General features: G+C 30.2%; 2 protein-coding genes across 9 annotated transcripts in view; one reads left to right on the plus strand and one right to left on the minus strand.

The window, feature by feature from the left end:
* LOC139517441 (alpha-2A adrenergic receptor-like) overlaps positions 1-18,042 on the plus strand; it is a 541,200-nt gene that overhangs the window by 3,340 nt on the left and 519,818 nt on the right. The gene's annotated exons all lie outside the window — the stretch shown is intronic.
* Positions 2,786-18,042, minus strand: part of LOC139517438 (myosin-I heavy chain-like) — a 99,806-nt gene continuing 84,549 nt past the window's right edge. For 4 of the 8 annotated variants that reach the window (XM_071308464.1, XM_071308466.1, XM_071308462.1 and 1 more), the window contains 14 exons: positions 16,863-17,062; positions 15,900-16,025; positions 15,015-15,181; positions 14,443-14,519; positions 13,798-13,879; positions 13,454-13,535; positions 13,139-13,156; positions 12,222-12,319; positions 11,840-11,959; positions 11,507-11,574; positions 10,832-11,000; positions 9,387-9,470; positions 8,969-9,088; positions 2,786-7,219 (listed from right to left, as the gene is read on the minus strand). In XM_071308464.1, coding sequence (XP_071164565.1) covers positions 7,061-7,219; positions 8,969-9,088; positions 9,387-9,470; positions 10,832-11,000; positions 11,507-11,574; positions 11,840-11,959; positions 12,222-12,319; positions 13,139-13,156; positions 13,454-13,535; positions 13,798-13,879; positions 14,443-14,519; positions 15,015-15,181; positions 15,900-16,025; positions 16,863-17,062 — 1,570 coding nt within the window. In that variant the 3' untranslated portion in view covers positions 2,786-7,060. The remainder of the gene's footprint in view (positions 7,220-8,968; positions 9,089-9,386; positions 9,471-10,831; positions 11,001-11,506; positions 11,575-11,839; positions 11,960-12,221; positions 12,320-13,138; positions 13,157-13,453; positions 13,536-13,797; positions 13,880-14,442; positions 14,520-15,014; positions 15,182-15,899; positions 16,026-16,862; positions 17,063-18,042) is intronic. The other 4 variants (XM_071308467.1, XM_071308465.1, XM_071308461.1 and 1 more) reach the window with 1 other exon arrangement.

Genomic DNA, 18,042 nt, shown 5'->3' on the forward strand with positions numbered 1-18,042 from the left:
TTGAATTTGAGTTCTTCTTTTTAACGATTTTTAATTGCAGTTATTGCTTGCGGACCTGATATGTTTATTTTACAATTGTGAGAAATTTCTGGTCCTCCTTATCATTATTTCGTCTACATAAATCTCATTTCATAATTAAGTTTTGTTTTTTTTATATTTTTGTTATACCTTTACTCTTAAAACAGTGATATTAGAAATTGTGTTAAAAATTTTTGTTGCAGTTTATTATTTTTGGTGGTCTCAATTACAAAAATCGCGTTTTCTTCAGTAATAGGTGCTTTAGTTAATTTGTATTTTGACAAATTGTTATTGTCATTGCTTCACTGATTACGCTTGAGACAAATTTTCATATTAACTCTTTTGCAAAAAAATGATTATATTTTTGTTATACGTGTAGTGCTATCTCTCATTACTGAAATCAAGTGTATTGTTTAATGTCATGATATAATCAAGTTATGATTAAGATTTTCCCTTATGATGGAAGAAATAGTTATCAAAAGTACCAGGATTATAATTTTATAGGCCAGACGCGCGTTTCGTCTACATAAGACTCATCAGTGACGCTCAAATCAAAATAGTTAAAAAGCCAAACAAATACAAAGTTGAAGAGCATTGAGGACCCGAAATTCCAAAACATTGTGCCAAATACGGCCAAGGTAAGAAAGACTGTATAACTCCATCTGATGGAATCTACAATCCTGAACAAATCTTTTAATATTCCAGTATGTTGGTTGGTCTTGGATTTATTAAGAGTTCCAACAATATCTTATAACAATATTTCACATAAAAGTTTATCATACTATTTCCCAATATTTTATTTTCAAATTCAAATTCCTAGCAGGTAAATCTGCTAGATAAAACCGATTTGTTAACCAATGCATTGAAAAAAATAAAGCCACATTTCATTCATTGATCTCTGATGAATAATTCTTTAAATTCCCCTTTCTCAAAATCCCATTAAAAGATTTTTGAGCACTTGAAGTTGTATCGTGTGATCTGTAATACTTTGTCTAGTTCCATCTACTAATATACTATATGTTATTAGATTTATCTCATGCTGGTTGATCGAGAAGATAGTGACAATGGAGGGAAATGTTATGATCTGCCAATCTTTCTGGATTAGATTTTGTTCAAACATGGTCATTATATTTATTGGCAACATGTCTTATTTGTTTAATCTAACTTAATCAGATGATCAAGAATTAGATTTCCTATACCTATCATATCCATAACTTCCTATTTTGACTCTTACTTTTTCACTTTTCTGATTGCACCCCAACTTATTTTATTAAGGTTTCTATACAGAGGCAATCTAGTTGGCAGATTCATGTGCATATTGGTCAATATATAGTTATCAAAGGTACCAGGATTATAATTTAGTACGTCAGACGCGGTTTCGTCTGCATAAGACTCATCAGTGACGCTCATATCAAAATATTTATAAAGCCAAACAAGTACAAAGTTGAAGAGCATTGATGATCCGAAATTCCCAAAAGTTGTGCCAAATACGGCTAAGGTAATCTATGCCTGGAACTGTTTACTTGAAAGGGTTTCATTGATGTAGATAGCGAAGTTTATAACTGCAAGCCATTGAATTCTAATACAAGAGGCTGTCACAACGACAGCAAACCGGATTTATTAACATTTATTTGTGTCCTGGCAATATCACAAGAACCATAACTAATGAATGTGAAAGTGAAAATCGTCAATATCAAATTTGACCTCCATTTTGTAGTCAGTATCAACATATTAAAATTTGAAAAGCTTAGATTGAATGGTTCATTAGTAAATGCAACAACGTGAATGGAAACACCATTTTACGATCTTTCAAGAACCATAACTCCTGAACGGTAAAAGTCAAAATCGTCATTATTGAACTTGACCTCTATTTTGTCATCAGTAACAACATATAAAAATTTCAAAAGCTTTGGTTGAATAGTTTATGAGAAAATGCACGGACACGACTGGAAACACCATTTTTTAATCTTTCAAGAACCATAACTCCTGAACGGTAAAAGTCAAAATCGTCATTATTGAACTTGACCTCCATTTTGTCATCAGTAACAATATATTAAAATTTGGGAAGCTTTGGTAGAACAGTTCATGCATAAATGCACGGACACGACTGGAAACTCCATTTTTCAATCTTTCAAGAACCATAACTCCTGAACGGTAAAAGTCAAAATCGCCATTATTGAACTTGACCTTCATTTAGTTGTCAGTAACAACATATTAAAATTTTAAAAGCTTTGGTTGAACGGTTCATGAGTTAATGCATGGACAACATTGATTGCCGAGTGCCCACCCTCCCGGCCGCCCGCCCGACCTCCCGGCCGCCTGCCGAACATCCCCAAATCAATAACCGACATTTTTGTCACAAAAATCCGGTTAAAAATGAACTGATAACTGTGCTGATCATATCACCTTTCATCCCAAAATGTTAACTGTGTTTTCCCTGTGGCATTCTGGCAAGATTCGTTATTCATCATTATAAAAATATGATTCAAAGTGACTTATTTAGGCTTTTATCTCATCTTAAATGAAAAGAAAAGTTTTTGTTTTTTAATGAAAATAAGCAGTGTAATCTTTTGCCCAGGTTTGTAGGTTTTTCCCTAATACTGCATATCAAAATTTATTTGATAATATATATTATATATGCATAATATTTAACCAAACATGGCCCAGCCCAATCGATCTTAAATTCTTACTTAAAATATGTTGATAAATTGTTTTCTTTAGGTATACACCCTACTGCTCTCAACCATAATAAACTAAGTACTACTACTATATGAAAATAAATTTATTGACAAGATTGTTACATCACATTAGTAAAACATTGCACATTGTACACTATAAATGAAAGAGATTCAAAGCTTATAGAGATTACAATACAAAATGTTGACAAAGTATATGTAATACTTAAAATTTATCATTTAGCACTTAAAATTGTGTATATGATTAATACTTTATAAAAAAGGTCATGGGGTTTTATTCATTTTACATTAACACTTCATTCAAGTATCATGAGTCTTTTGTGACAACTAAAAAATGTCTATTTAAAGAATTAAATTCTGAAAAAAATTAGTGATGATCTCTTTATAACCCTCAAAGCCTGCAATCGGTACCTAAATAAAGATTAAGAAGTTCTAAGATTGCATCATTAACATCACCATAAAATTTGTTTATTTTTTTAAGACATATAGTATCAAGTAATTTTTGCTTCATTCACCTTCCTCAAATCTAAATTGAGTATTGAGTCAACAATAGTAATATCATATTCATCATTCCTCTAACTGACAAGAGTCTGACCAAATATACACATATCTATGTTTATATGTTGAAATCCCCAATATTTGAATAAATAATTAATGTTAATATCTATATGAATTCTTCTGATATGCAGACAAAAACAAATCATTTAAAATAAAATCCCTAATTCAAAAACAAAGAAATTATTCTACAAAGTTAAAAAAATTATGCAAGTGTAAAATTTGATAAATATGCATAAAAATTGCATAGATTGTGTAATAAAATGAACACATTAATAAATAATTACATACATATTGGTAAATAACAATACAAATATAACAAAAACATATCTAACTGAAATTTGTCTAAAACATGAGTCATGAATCCGAAAAAGGCAACCAGAAAATAGAGTTATATTTAGGTTCATTAAATAAAAAAAAGTGAAATGTTAAAAAAAATATAACAATAAAGACGGAAACTTTAATTAAATTGTTTTAAGGACTTCCTAATTGTTGATTATTTTCTCATTCCTCACTTCCTTGAACAATTTTGAACTGAGAAGAGTGCAAACCATTTTTGGTCCAAATAAAAGACAAAAGTCCTCCATTGTAAAAAAAAAATCAGATGTTGTATGAATGACAATGAGATAATTATCCAACAGAGATGTAAACAACTTATGGCCTTCAACATTGAGCAAAACCAATACTGTATAGTTAGCTATAAAATAGGCTCTAGACTGACAAAATGTGAAACAATTCAAAAGAGAAAATCAATGGTCTGATCTATGCTTAAATCAGTGAACAAAAAACAAACAGGACTAACAGCTACCAATGACGACCATTCAATCACAGCCTCCCTACTTGGGGTCCTCTTTTGAATTAAAGATAAGAAAACCTATACTTTTTGCTGATTCATATCATTTCCAAAATAATTTTATTATTTCTATTAATGGAAAACAATATATAATAAGAAAAAATCCCAATAAGCGATGGATTTAGATAATGTATTTTTTTTAAGGAAAAGATAGCTTTTCAACTGATGCCTGCTTAATCCCACTATACTTTTACAAATTCAATCTACTAACTGATTTTGAAAGATTAGAGAACAACATGTGTTTCCTTTACATAAATAAATACACTTAGCATTAGACTGACAGTCTGTAACCAGTTAATTAATATATCACCAAATACGGAGGGATAACTAACTTGACAATAGATATACAATAATTTAGTATAAACATAAATAGTTATCCTGTATAGACTAGATAGTAAATCATTATAAATATACAAGTATGTTATATATATATAGGTTTTTAATCTGTTCTTGTTGTTTTCTCTCCTTTAAAGAGAAATCTTTATATTTCTACAGCATGACTTAGTGTAACTTGATTCTAACACCTTTTACAGGTCACATGCAACATTTTTTTCAAAGTCAGATATGGAATGTGTTGATATACAATCAGCCAACTCCAGGTTTGATCTGTTCAATTTTGGGAAAACATTTTGGCTTGAGTTGTAAAGGATAAAAGACTTCTTGGAAAGAAAGGGTTTCCATGATCAAATAATCTACATTATGGTCCTGAAAGATGGAATCAATTGGAAATTTGAATTAAATCAGTATTTAGGATCAATCACAGTCAATTGTATCATATACACAATTACTGTTAAAACATTGTTTCAAGCCCCTTACATGTACATCTATATCTGCTGAACTTTATGGCACTATGTGTGATGGTACTGCACAATAAAATACAAGTCTTTTCACATTTGACCCTAATTTGATTCTATGTTTGCTACTCATGGCCCATATGACATCATTCAGGATATAAAACAGGTCTAACAATAAAAAAATATTGCATATGACCTTTAAACACTAGGATAGAGGTGGTTTATTAATTTCCATTTGTCGACAGGAGATAAACAAATGTTACGCACATAAGGAAAATCTAGTTCAAAAGTAAAAATCTGATCTTTTTTCAGTGCATTAGTAAGTTCTTGAAGATCTTTATAGATCCACTATATAAAGAATAATTTATGTAACAAACTAAAAATTAGAAAATTTTGTCATTCTAATTGCTGTTTTGTCTCCATACTCAATGACCAAACCTTCCTTGTGTTTATTTGTTCTTTGTACTCACATTAAAGCTCAGTGACTGTCAATAGGCTGTGACAATCATACACCATAAAATGATATCAAATCAGCAATTCAATCCAAATTTTGTAACTGATTTGAAAAAAACTCATAAATAACAGTATATAAAGGTTATCAGTCTCCCACAAAATAAGTTATATAAACTCAATGTCTGGAAAACTTGTTTTAAGTTTTCTTTTGCACATGTAGAAATTCTAATTTAAAAACTAAATAGTTTTTTGGTTGTTTTACAAAATCAATTATTCAGTGACCAGTCACATTTAATGATGTCAACATCAGGAAAAAGAAAAAGATTTTGGTTGCAAGTGGAACAGATATGTGGTAATCTGTAACCATGATAATTCCATGACAAGATAGCTTCAATAAAACTTTTAAAGGGGGAGGAACTAAAACTTATATAATTGGATTCTTTGGTTCAGTAACTTTCTTGTGAGCAGCAACCCATCTATCAAGGATATCATGAAAACTGAAGCCCTGGAATATCAGCTGGCAGATTTTATATCAACCCATAGGCACTGCTAAAATTTTGCTGAACAGAAATGGAACATTCACAATGGGAAAATTTAAATCATCTCTTGTAAGTTTTAAGTCGATCCCTCATTGTCAAATTTAGATGTAACTGAAGATACCAAGCAGACTTAACTTAATATGTGGATAAGAAATAAAATATTGTACCATGAGGTGAAGATGATTGTAATGAAAAATTGTGCTTTGCTCTTGTTTCATAAAAAATATAATGTTTGAAACTTTAACAATCTGTTGGGGGAAAAAAGGGAGGTGAAGAATGCAAAATCATCATTTCCTATTTAAAAAATAAGGAATTCTGCCTATAGTTCAAAATGAAGTATAAAGTATATAAAAACCTAATATAATGTATACAAAAAAAGTAATATGACACTTTTTGGAAAAGGGAATATGCTTGAATGATATCTACGAAAGCTTTAGTCAATTCTAAGCAAATACTTAGTAATTTATTAAATACTTTATATTATGAATTTTGAAGGCACTAAGAATTCTTTTCTTCAATATGCACAACAACTGAAAAATAAATTATTTCTTTTTGATTAAAAAGAAATACCATATGCCTTCTTTTTTAGCAATAAAATCTAGAATGTTTCTTTCTTATTCTCTTATTTCAAATAAAGTATCTATTTAATATAATACCAACATGACAATAAATGACATCAAAATGTAACTTTAATTATTTCAATATATTTCAATCTTAGTTTAAACAGGTTTCACTGTACAAAAAAAACAATAGTCATCACAAAATTTTATTAGAAATGACTTAGAAAGTAAAATATTGCACTTTGTTTATAGTCTAGAGTATTTCTTTTAAAACAACTAGACAAATAGTTTAACATAATTTATACATTTGATCACTTAACTCACATAAATATCCTGGTATAAAACCATATTACTCCCTAATTATTTCATTAAGGATCCTTGATCAATTTTTAGACTGATCAATTTATTAATATCAATATTTTTCTGTTATGATTTATTTGCAATTTTTGAAGAAACTATGCCCTTTAAAATCAAAGCTTGGAAGCCAAATTACACTTGATATTTGATTACAAAAGCTGATCTGCCATTTAGATTAAATACTGCTGCTTTTGCTAATCTTATATATATAGGTTGTATATATCTAAATAAAGTATTATACAAGTGTTTGTAAGGTTTCAAATGTATGGTCATCAATGTAGACAGAAGACACACGATTACTTTGGTATAGACTTTCTGGTCGAGCCCGTGGTATAACACATCTAGCTTGTAATTCATCTATGTAGTCTTTGATTAGATGAGCTATCTCATAAGCCTAAAATTATATAAAAAAAGAAGCTGAAATTCATCTATAGATGTCATAAGATAAAATAAATAAATGGGACACAGATGATTCTTCTGCTTGTATATCATATAAAGTTATAAAGGGACATAACTGAAGAACAGTAAAAGTAACCCAAATTTGAAACTTAGCAGAGTTTTATGGTAATAAGTATTGTGTATTAGTTTCATTTAATTTGGTTGATGCAAACTTAGTTTAGAGAACAGAAACGAAAAATTCAACATTTTTTCCATTTGTAAAGGGGCATAACTCTAGAAAATTAAGTGACAACCCATCAATTCAAACTTGATCTGTATTTTGTGGTAATGAGCATTGTGTACATGTTTCATAGCATTTGGTTAAGGCAAACAAAAGCTAGAGAATGGAAACAAAAAAATCATCAATTTCTCCATTTGTGAGAGGGCATAACTGTAGAATGGTTAAAAAGTAACATCACAGAAATACTAAACTTCGTGGAAAATTCAAAATGGAAAGTCCCTAGTCAAATGATAAAACGCATCAAACGAGTGGACAACAACTGTCATAATCCTGAATTGGTACAGGCATTTTTAATGTAGAAAATGGTGGAGTAAACCTGGTTTTATAGCGCTAAACCTCTCACTTGTACGACAGTCTCATCAATTTCCATTATATTGACAATGATGCGTAGACAAAATGTCACAAATAGGGGTACAAAAACAACATCGACCCCAAAAGTGACTCTCCAAATAATTCAAACTTGATCTGTATTTTGTGGTAATAAGCATTGTGTATAAGTTTCATCACATTTGGTTGAGGCAAACTCAAGTTAGAGAACAGAAACTAAAAAATTCAGCATTTTTTTCATTTGTAAAGGGGCACAACTCTAGAACAGTTAAAGTAACGCCCCAAACATTCATACTTGATCTTTTATTTGTATCTTTTGGTAAATTGCATTGTGTATAAGTTTAATAGCATTTGGTTGAGGCAAACTAAAGCTGGAGAATGGAAATGAAAAATCTGTAAATTTTTCGTTTGTAAAGTGGCATAACTCGAACGGTTAAAAGGACGCCACCATATTTCAAACTTGATCTGTGTTTTGTGGTAATAATCATTGTGTATAATTTCATAACATTTGGTCGAGGCAAAATTTAATTGTATGAAAATGGTATAAAGTCATTGTTTTCTATAACGGTGAACATTACAATTACTTTAATTTTTTTTTTATCAATGAGTTATTTCAGTACTCATATCTTACTATTTCTGGACAAAAGCAATTATCTTCATTATTCTCATTTCTTCTTTTTAGGTAAACATGAGCAGAACCATTCATAATATTTTAACAATTTAAATCATTGCTTTGATTAAACAAAAGCTTGTACACTTGTGTATCACACAGTATATCCTTTTTTTTAAAACTCCAGGTGGGGGATCTCCTTCTTAGGAAATTTCTAAATTGTGGTTTGTTTTGTATACATATATTGTTTCATCATGCAATTTAACCCTGGCAATTTTGGCTACTTTTTTTTATTCTAAAATAGTTGTCTTATAAACAATTGACATATCTTTTGTCTCAAATCCACAACAAATCATTAAATATATGTTTCTGTTTGGGCTTTTTCCCTTATATAAGTGTTTCAAGTAGAATCGCACTTTATTACTGTGTTACATAATTATGTCAAGATGTAATTTACGGAGAATGAAATGACAAATAAATATGTTTGGGTGTTTTTTCATTTACATGATTACTTTGTGATTACTAACCTGATTTGAATTAAACATGTACTTTGATCCTGTTGCCATGTGACCTACTACAATCATAATACTTTTTATAGCTGGACTGGAATGAACCACTTCCGTGAAATCATGGGATTCTAAAATATCCTGAAAAGTCCAATTTTTTTTTGTTAAACACTGTAGAAAATGTTTGTTTATTAAAGACTCTTTTACTGTAAGAAAAAAAAAACAGATTGTGAGAACTAGGTAATATTTTGATAAAAAGATGCATATTCTCATCACACTGTTTTAGTTAATATTCAAAATTAAATTAAATTAATCATGTTCTTTCACTTGGATCATTTTCAAGTTTAAATCAGTTTTCTTTACAACTTGTTTATTATTTAATATGACTAATTAAAATAAAACATAAAATCATTTCATATAATTTTCCATTCAAACTTACGAATGTTTTCATCTCCAGTAATGAAACACCTTTCTGGTTTATAGCTAGGAACAGTAACTTGGGTAGTGATGTTGTATAAGATTGCTGGAAAAAAAAAGATGATAAATAATTCTAATGCAATTATTTTGTATCAATGGTTCTGATTGGATGACAGTAAGCGTAAAATTCTCTATCTCCTGGTCTGTAACTAAGGAAGCCGACATTTTGAATTGCTGAATGTATTGACATGTAATTTCTACAATAATAAGCCAAAAAACTCACATGTTGCACCTAAAAATCTTCTTTTTATCTAATTTTATTACATTTTGAAGCGGCACAGAAGCCAGAAAATGCACAGTGTTTATGTTTGACACCAGAAGCATACCTATGACGTCACCTAGTGTAGGGACCAAAAAAGATAACATCTTTTCACGGAATTTTCTTTAATGAAGACCTTACACTGAAATAATGATTGAAATTTAATTACGAACTTGTTTTGCTACGCGACAGTAAAACTACCGATGGACGTCCGCAAAGCTTCAAATACAATACAGTTATCTCTTAAACATACTGCAATATATTTATGGGTCCAAAATTTTGGCTGAATTTCATACATTTTATTCATATTTTAAAAGCTGTGTCGAAGGTACATCAATACTTCAAAAAATTCCATTAAAATAATTATGATGTTAAAATGTCTCTCTTAAGAGTTTTGTGAACATGTGTAATTTGATGTTTCAAACTGCATTTTTGGTGGCAAACATCAAGTGTTTGCGCCCGCTGATACAGGATAATTTACAAATGCATCTTCAAATATGGACCACACCTGCCTTATTAATATTTATATGGTTATTCCATGAAACTTATGTTTGCCACCACAAATTTTAATTTTATATTACATGTACAAGTTATCATTAGAATGACACTATCATGACATGGATGATGGTGATAGTTACTATATATCATACCACAATGTTGCATAAATATGTTCCACGTTTAGGGTATATTTTGCATGTTTCAAAATGAACATTTTATGAGTATAAGATTAGAATAGTAATAACTGCACTGTATTTGGAGAGATGCCAGTAAACATACTTAACTAACATTTGAATTACCAATTGACAATGACAACTCTTCCACAGTACTAATGTTCTATTGAAAACTTACAGTAAGGACTTGCATAGTATCAGATGAACACAGACATAATGTGGTGTAACTTCACTTCATCAGCCTAATAAAAACCTTGTGTGAACCTATTTCTTTGATTGTATCCTTACATTTCAGTTTTATGTTAGAGTGATTGAAAAACTAACTAAAATAAACATTAGTTCCCAGCTGTAGGAAAAGCAATCGCATATAAATTTAAATGTATACTTACCTATATTAGCAGAAGGGAAGAATGTTGCAGACATAAATTATCAAATTAAAATCTAAGCAAGAACTTATTTCTGGACTAAAATACTCACCGAAACCTCGAATAATGTTGATCCAAACAATGGCCATGATTTGAGCATTTCTATAAAGGTGAGGATTGCCTGGTTTGGTGTCATATCTAAAAGATTTTGGTGAGCTGCAACTATATCTTCCACTTTTATATTGGCCCTCATGCTACGTGGTAAAATTCTTACTACAGAACTGAAATAGAAATTTAAAATTGCCCAGCATGTAAAATTTCAAGTATGAAAAGTGGGTTTATTGTATCAAAATGGTGCTACATAACTGTTTTTCTTTTTAATATTTTGAAAATTCCAGTACACAGCCTCTATTACTACAGCTGATTAAAAAAAAAATCAGCTTTTGTTTTATAAAGTTTTGTAGATCTTTGAAACAACAAAATATATTGTACAGATTTCCACAGAACCCTGTGTCTAGCCTGGCTTGCTGCTCTTAGTGCAGAAGTGTAATGTTCATCGCAAACCCTTATCAGTAAAATAATAGATTTTTTTTTCTTCAGATGGTATTTCTTGATTTGAAGGAGCTTATTTTCAAAATTAATCAGATTCTGCAAGTATGCAGCATTTGAACAAAAAAATTGATAATAATAAACCAGCTTATCAAGTCTGCAGTGAAGTATGACCGATTTTTTAACCATTGATGGAAGGTTTATAGCTAAACTGTGTAGTATGCATATCAAATATTACCTGTAGTCTATATCTGCCGTCTTTAGTTCATCCATCTCAGACTGAATCTTTAAGGCACAAAGATGAACCTTAATATAAAAGAAACAGAATGTCATGTATGTATGCTTATCGCAAACAGGAAGAAGTTTGATGGAACAAAGGAGGTTATATGAGCTCCTTGATGGAACTAAAAATTTGTCAAAAAGTATGAAGCTTATTGCAATAGACATATAGTTATTGAGAAAAATGTGACAGAAATATGCTTTCCACAGAAGGAAAGAGGTAAAAGTGTAAACTTGCCAGCCTTTCAAATGTATATTCTTTGAAGTTATGCACAATACAGATTTAACTTACAGCATCCTCTACAGTTAGTGGTACTCTCTGTTCAAACATATCTTCTATAAGTTGATGGAAGACAAGATCACATTCCACTGGGTCTAGTGGATTAATGTAGGGAGAAATAAACAATCGTTTCTGAAAAATACAAAATATTGAAACATCACAATCTTCTCAACACCGTGGCTTTATGCCCAGGATATAATCATTTTTGAAAGAATGATATGTTAAAACTTTATATTCTATTTTATGGATATTATATTTTGCAATTTCATCTTGAAAAAATGTACAAATATATATTATCTCAGACAGTACTGAGTTATGAATACTAATCTTTTTATGGTATGTCTGACATCACTGGAAAGTCTTTATATAACAGAGTATCCTTTTTGTATCTTACCTTGAAAATTAATCTATTATCCCTAACAGCACCTCTGGAAAGTCTTTCCCATTTACTTAAGGTATCTGATAATTTCTCATCCAAATTCATACAGCGTTCTGGAATCAATTCAGCATTTAGATACAAATATTATCACATGAAGTTGTACATTTTTTTTATTGAATTAAAGAAAGAAAATAATATTAAGTTTAAGTTGACTCACCGAATAAAAGTGTTAATCATTTTGAATAATGTTAATATGGCATTCTTTCTTTTTAAATGTTTCCTTTATCAATAAGAACTTAAATTGGGATGGAGAGTTGTATCATTGGCACTTATACAACATCTTTTTTTATTTTTTCATATCTGTTGGGTGCATAATAATCATTCCTATATATAAATACTAATGAATATAAATATTGCAGATTATAACTGAAATGCAAAAAGTTTCAAATTTGAGTACAATTCATATATTATGCATCAATTATTGAAGCGTCCCACATGATGTCCTAGAGTATAGAGAGTGTGGGTTTGATCTATTTGCAGGGTCAAACTAAAAGGTGAAAATTGGTAAATAATGGTCAAGTTTTGTTCCTGATTTATACTATACATGTACATGCATAAAACCTATATTATAAATTAATACAATTGATCACTATTTTCTCAAATTGCCTTTGATCCTTCCCCGATCATTTTCCATATCACACTTATCAAGTGATATTGTATTTTCAATAAGAAGAAAAAGAATGTATGACATTATAAGCCTAGGAAAATAGCAATAAAAAGATTATCAATGGTCTTTCCAACTTCAGGATTTTTTCTGGTCTAAATTTCATCTCAAGGCTGTCAACCTCTAATGATATAGTAGCCCTGAGGTACCTTCTTGTTTAAGAAACCATTGATAATCTTTAAATATACGTGATAGGGAAACCTCATACCTTTGATATCATACAAGTCTGTAAAACAAAAATGTATGTGACTTTATCAAGACTGATTGAAATTAATACTCATTACTGTCATCTAAACATGAATTGCATAATTGGTTTATGGAATATAGGAATAGATAAAACAGCAAATTCACCTGAAGAAAAGTGATATTAACATTGCCAAAGCAAAACATTGTCATTAAATAATACTTTTCTCTTACAATATAGACTAAAGTTGTCACTGTCTTTCAATTTAGTAAATATGTGGTTTAATTGACTTTTGAAAACAGATATTCACTTCTGTTATTATCTTATAAATAAACTCACCAGACCCACCAATCTGTTCATAGAGAGCAAAACAATCAGCATCAGACCTCATTCCAATCTTAGCTTTTACTGTTTTTATAACCTACAATTTAAAAAGAATAGAATCACATATTTATATCCATGTTATAAGAGAAGTTTTCAAAATACAAATATGAAGAAAGTCAATGTTTTTCATTTCTTTTATAAACTCATAGCTTTCGAGGATATTGTTACAGCAGCCTCCCATAATTGATACATATCATTTTCAAGACTTTTTTTTTATATACACTTTTAAACACTTAAGACCTAATAACCTTATATTATAGGAATATCTAAATGCCCTCCTCAGTTATCTCATATCTTACCTCTTCACAAGTTGCTGCAGAATCAAATTCTATACTCCTGTTCTCACCATTCATAAAATATACTCTGTCATATATCTGTCGCCTGTAAATATAAAATATATAGTAATTCATCTATCCCTTGTACATATACAATATCCCCTTATCATATATATATCTGAAGTCTGTAAACCTATACTTTACTTACTTATATATTGTATAACAAATGCTGCTAAAAATGTTCTCATCCGAACTTATAAGGAATTTTGAAACCTTTTGGTTTGTGCAATGTACCATAATTCTTAAAGGAAACCACCCATATACCCTGTTACAGATTGCATGGGTATCAAATGGAGTTTATCTGCAACTTGATTAAAAGGCTCTTATTTTTGTAGATCTTATTACTAAGCAGAATTTTCAAATCATTTACCCCAATGTTCTATCTCTAACTCCTAAATATCATACAGGAGAAGTTTGATACCAAATATTCAAAGTTTATGATGAGCAAGTGATGACCTCAGTTTAAATCATGCCAGATGAGCAAATAATCAGAAGTTTTTATGCAGTCATTGAACTATGAAAATGAGGTGAAAGATGACAGACATATGATAGTAGAAAATATCTGATCATGGATCATCAATATACAAATAAAACAAAAACTTTACAAACCTATCAATAAGACATTTTATTTCCTTCCTGGATGGTGGAAACTTTCTCTTCCTATGTTCCAAAGTTCTGTTGAAGCACTAAAAATGTAACAAAAGTTTTATAGCATATAATTGAGTGTTTTTAATATGTCTTCTGTTTACAATTTTTTTGCTATTCTTAAAAGAAATTCAAGCCATTCAAAATTAATTTCTGTTCATCTATGGTATATCAAGGAAAATAATAGACATTAATAAACTTGTTAAAATAAATGATTCTAGAATACTTGAAGAATTTAAAACTAGCAATGAATTTTCTTAAAATTCTGGTATTGTGAAAATCCTGAGTTACTGTATAACACAGATGATGCTGAAACTTATTGAGGATTCAAGTTCATGGCTCTACAACACTCAAAAAAAGTTTCCTTTCCCACTCAAAACAGTGTCAGAGTATATATATAGGAAACATGGAACAAAGATATGGACAGGGTGTTACTCACCTGATCAATTATCAATTATATAAATTGCCAAACATATGAAATACGTTTTTCAAATAAAAATAAATGCCTATCAAGCAGAATTCATTGTGTATTTTACCTTGTGACAAAACCTGGCATATCTTCCTTCTTCACTAGCAGCATCTAATGAACACTTCCTTAGATGACACTGTATATACTTCTGTACACGTGTATTGGATGGGAAGGTACAACTTGCAGTTACTGCCATTAACTGCCAGTTCCTCTTGTTTACTTGACTGTTAGGATCTGAACAATATAATCATAATTTTTTTTTGAAAAAAATGTTTGTAAGCAAAGATTTAATAAAGATGAAGTGTTACCCATGTTAAATATGTGTGTCCTCATAGTCTGCAAGTCTATCTTTCAAAAATATACTATGTGTTGATTGCAATATAATTGCCCATATAAGCTATTTATGTTTGGGGAAAAAAGATAAACCATTCTTGTGTTGGTCTTTTTTAAGTGTTTGTTTCTCATTTGGCCTTTGATTATTTAACTGTGGTCAATTCATTTATCATTCATAACGCTTCTTTTAAACTGAATGAAAAAACAAAGTTTCATGAAAATTGGTTAAATTGTTTTTAAGTTATTGTCCGACAGGTTGATAACAGTATACCATAATACCTCCTGTAAACAGATGTATAAAAAATAATTAATATACACATTAAATTAAGAAGATTTAGCATTATCTAAAATGCTGACTTATGCCATTGTTATTCCATAATTTAACATGTATTTGTGCATGTGTTGTTTCTTGTAGTGTGTGTGTGTGGATGGGTGGATGGATATAGAGGCACTATATTTAGAATTTGATTTTGTATTCTTTTTTAAATGAGTTTTAAGAATCGCATTGAACTAAACATAAATCTATTTCTTTGTGGCAAGATATTTTTAAAAAGTGCCTTCATATCCTCATACCATACAAACAAATAAATATAAACCAGTCCTTATCTGAGATTCTTACCAGGATGGTCTGTGGTCTGTTTGGCTAGTTGTAGATAGAATTCATTACACAGCTGATCATTGTCAAGACATGTATTCATCAAACTTTGTACTAAACTCATCAAGTCTGGCTTCTCATCACCTTTACCTAAATAATGTGTCAATAACTTTAACAACAATAATCAAAGATCCAACATAAAATAAAACTATCAAAGGACAAAACTTTTACATAGTAAATATTACTAAAGTGAGATCCCTAACTTGTCACAAGGCAAATAAACATCAGCTGCATTTTAGACCCATTGGTGGTCATTGGTCGTTATCTGCTCTATGGTTGGGTTGTTGTCTCTTTGACACATTCCCCATTTCCATTTCCAATTTTATCAGTTAAAGTATTTTTTTACTTTATTTTTTGCTGAATATTTCAAGTACTGTATAATTACAGAACATAAAATCATAGTAGATTTTTCTAGGGATATCTTTCTTGGCTTCTCTCTTTCATTTCTTAATATATCATCAAATTAAGGTACATTTTCATAGATTTCTCCATAGATACCTTACTTGGCTTCATTATAGATCACTTTGATAGATTCCTCTGTATATTGACAACTTACTTGGCTTCATTATGAAGCATTCTAATATATTCCTCTATAGAAAAATTATTTGTCATCTTTTTCTCTCCATAATATATCCTTACAGATACAAATATAATTTAATCAGTAGATTATTTTTCAGTTCATAATACTGTAAACTAACTCAATTTTGTTTTGCTCTTTCTAATCCGGTTGATGTGATATAATTTTACGATTTTCAAATTTACCTGATGTAACAAGATAAGGAAAGATTCAAGTGTTAATTTTGTGGGGGCTATTCAAATTTTTCTACTGATGAAATTAGCAAAAATAAATTGCGAGAAAATTATTCAGTTTACAGTATATCATAATTGATTGGAGCATTATTCATAAATTTTAATTGCATGACCTACCTGCCTCCTCTACCCCACAATACATAAGTATACAATGGAACATTCTGATAGCTTTCTCTTCCATCTGTGGATCAGTCAGAGAAACAGTCAGTGGATGTTTAATACAAGATTTACTGTAAGACCAGTAACTATCATCAAAGTTCCCACTCCCTCCTCCAATCGTTGATTTTCTCATTCTCTCCATCTTAGATTTGGTAAGTCTGAAAAAAAAGATAAATGCACACTTATTATTTAAACACAAACAAGTACTTTCCAAATGCTAATCTTTCACATATAAGTACAAATACCGGTAGCATTCCACAAAAAAAGTGCACCTCATATAATTTCAGCGAGTACAAAGATACAAAATTACACTTCTCCCTGGTTGTTTAAAGAACTATTGCTTCAATGTGTACTTAATGTTTGTCTATCGGGGAAATGTATTTTATTTATTGTACCTATAGTGACCGTTGATCTACTTTGGCCATATTGGTCTCTTTTAGTTGACATTGTATATTTGCTGTCTATTTTTGTAATTTTATCACACATCACATTCACAAATATTGACATAATGGTAGAAAAACTAGAAAGAGACTAAATGATATCGACTTAAGAAGATAACTGAGGCTGAAACTACCTAAACAAGAATGTGTCCAAAGCACACAGATGCTCCACTCCAACTATCATTTTCCATGTTCAATGGACCGTGAAATTGGATAAAAAATATAATTAGGCATTAAAATTAGAAAGATAATATCATAGGGAACATGTGTACTAAGTTGCAAGTTGATTGGACTCCAACTTCATCAAAAACTACCTTGACCAAAAACTTTAACCTGAAACATGCCCTTTCATTTTCTATGTTCAGGGGACCGTGAAATTGGGGTCAAAAGTTTAATTTGGCTTTAAAATTAGAAAGATCATATCATAAGGAACATGTGTACTAAGTTTCAAGTTGATTGGACCTCAACTTCATCAAAAACTACCTTGACCAAAAACTTTAACCTGAAGCGGGACAGACGGACGAACGAACGGACGAACAGACGTACGGACGAACGGACGTACGGACGAACGGACGCACAGACCAGAAAACATAATGCCTCTCTACTATCGTAGGTGGGGCATTAAAAGATATGTGTTTAAAGTGATTTAAAATTTAGACAAGACTCCCTGAAAACCAAACAAAACTATTTGAAGGGAC

Source organism: Mytilus edulis, chromosome 3 (genome assembly GCF_963676685.1).
Source record: "Mytilus edulis chromosome 3, xbMytEdul2.2, whole genome shotgun sequence".
In the NCBI taxonomy this organism is placed as follows: domain Eukaryota; kingdom Metazoa; phylum Mollusca; class Bivalvia; order Mytilida; family Mytilidae; genus Mytilus; species Mytilus edulis.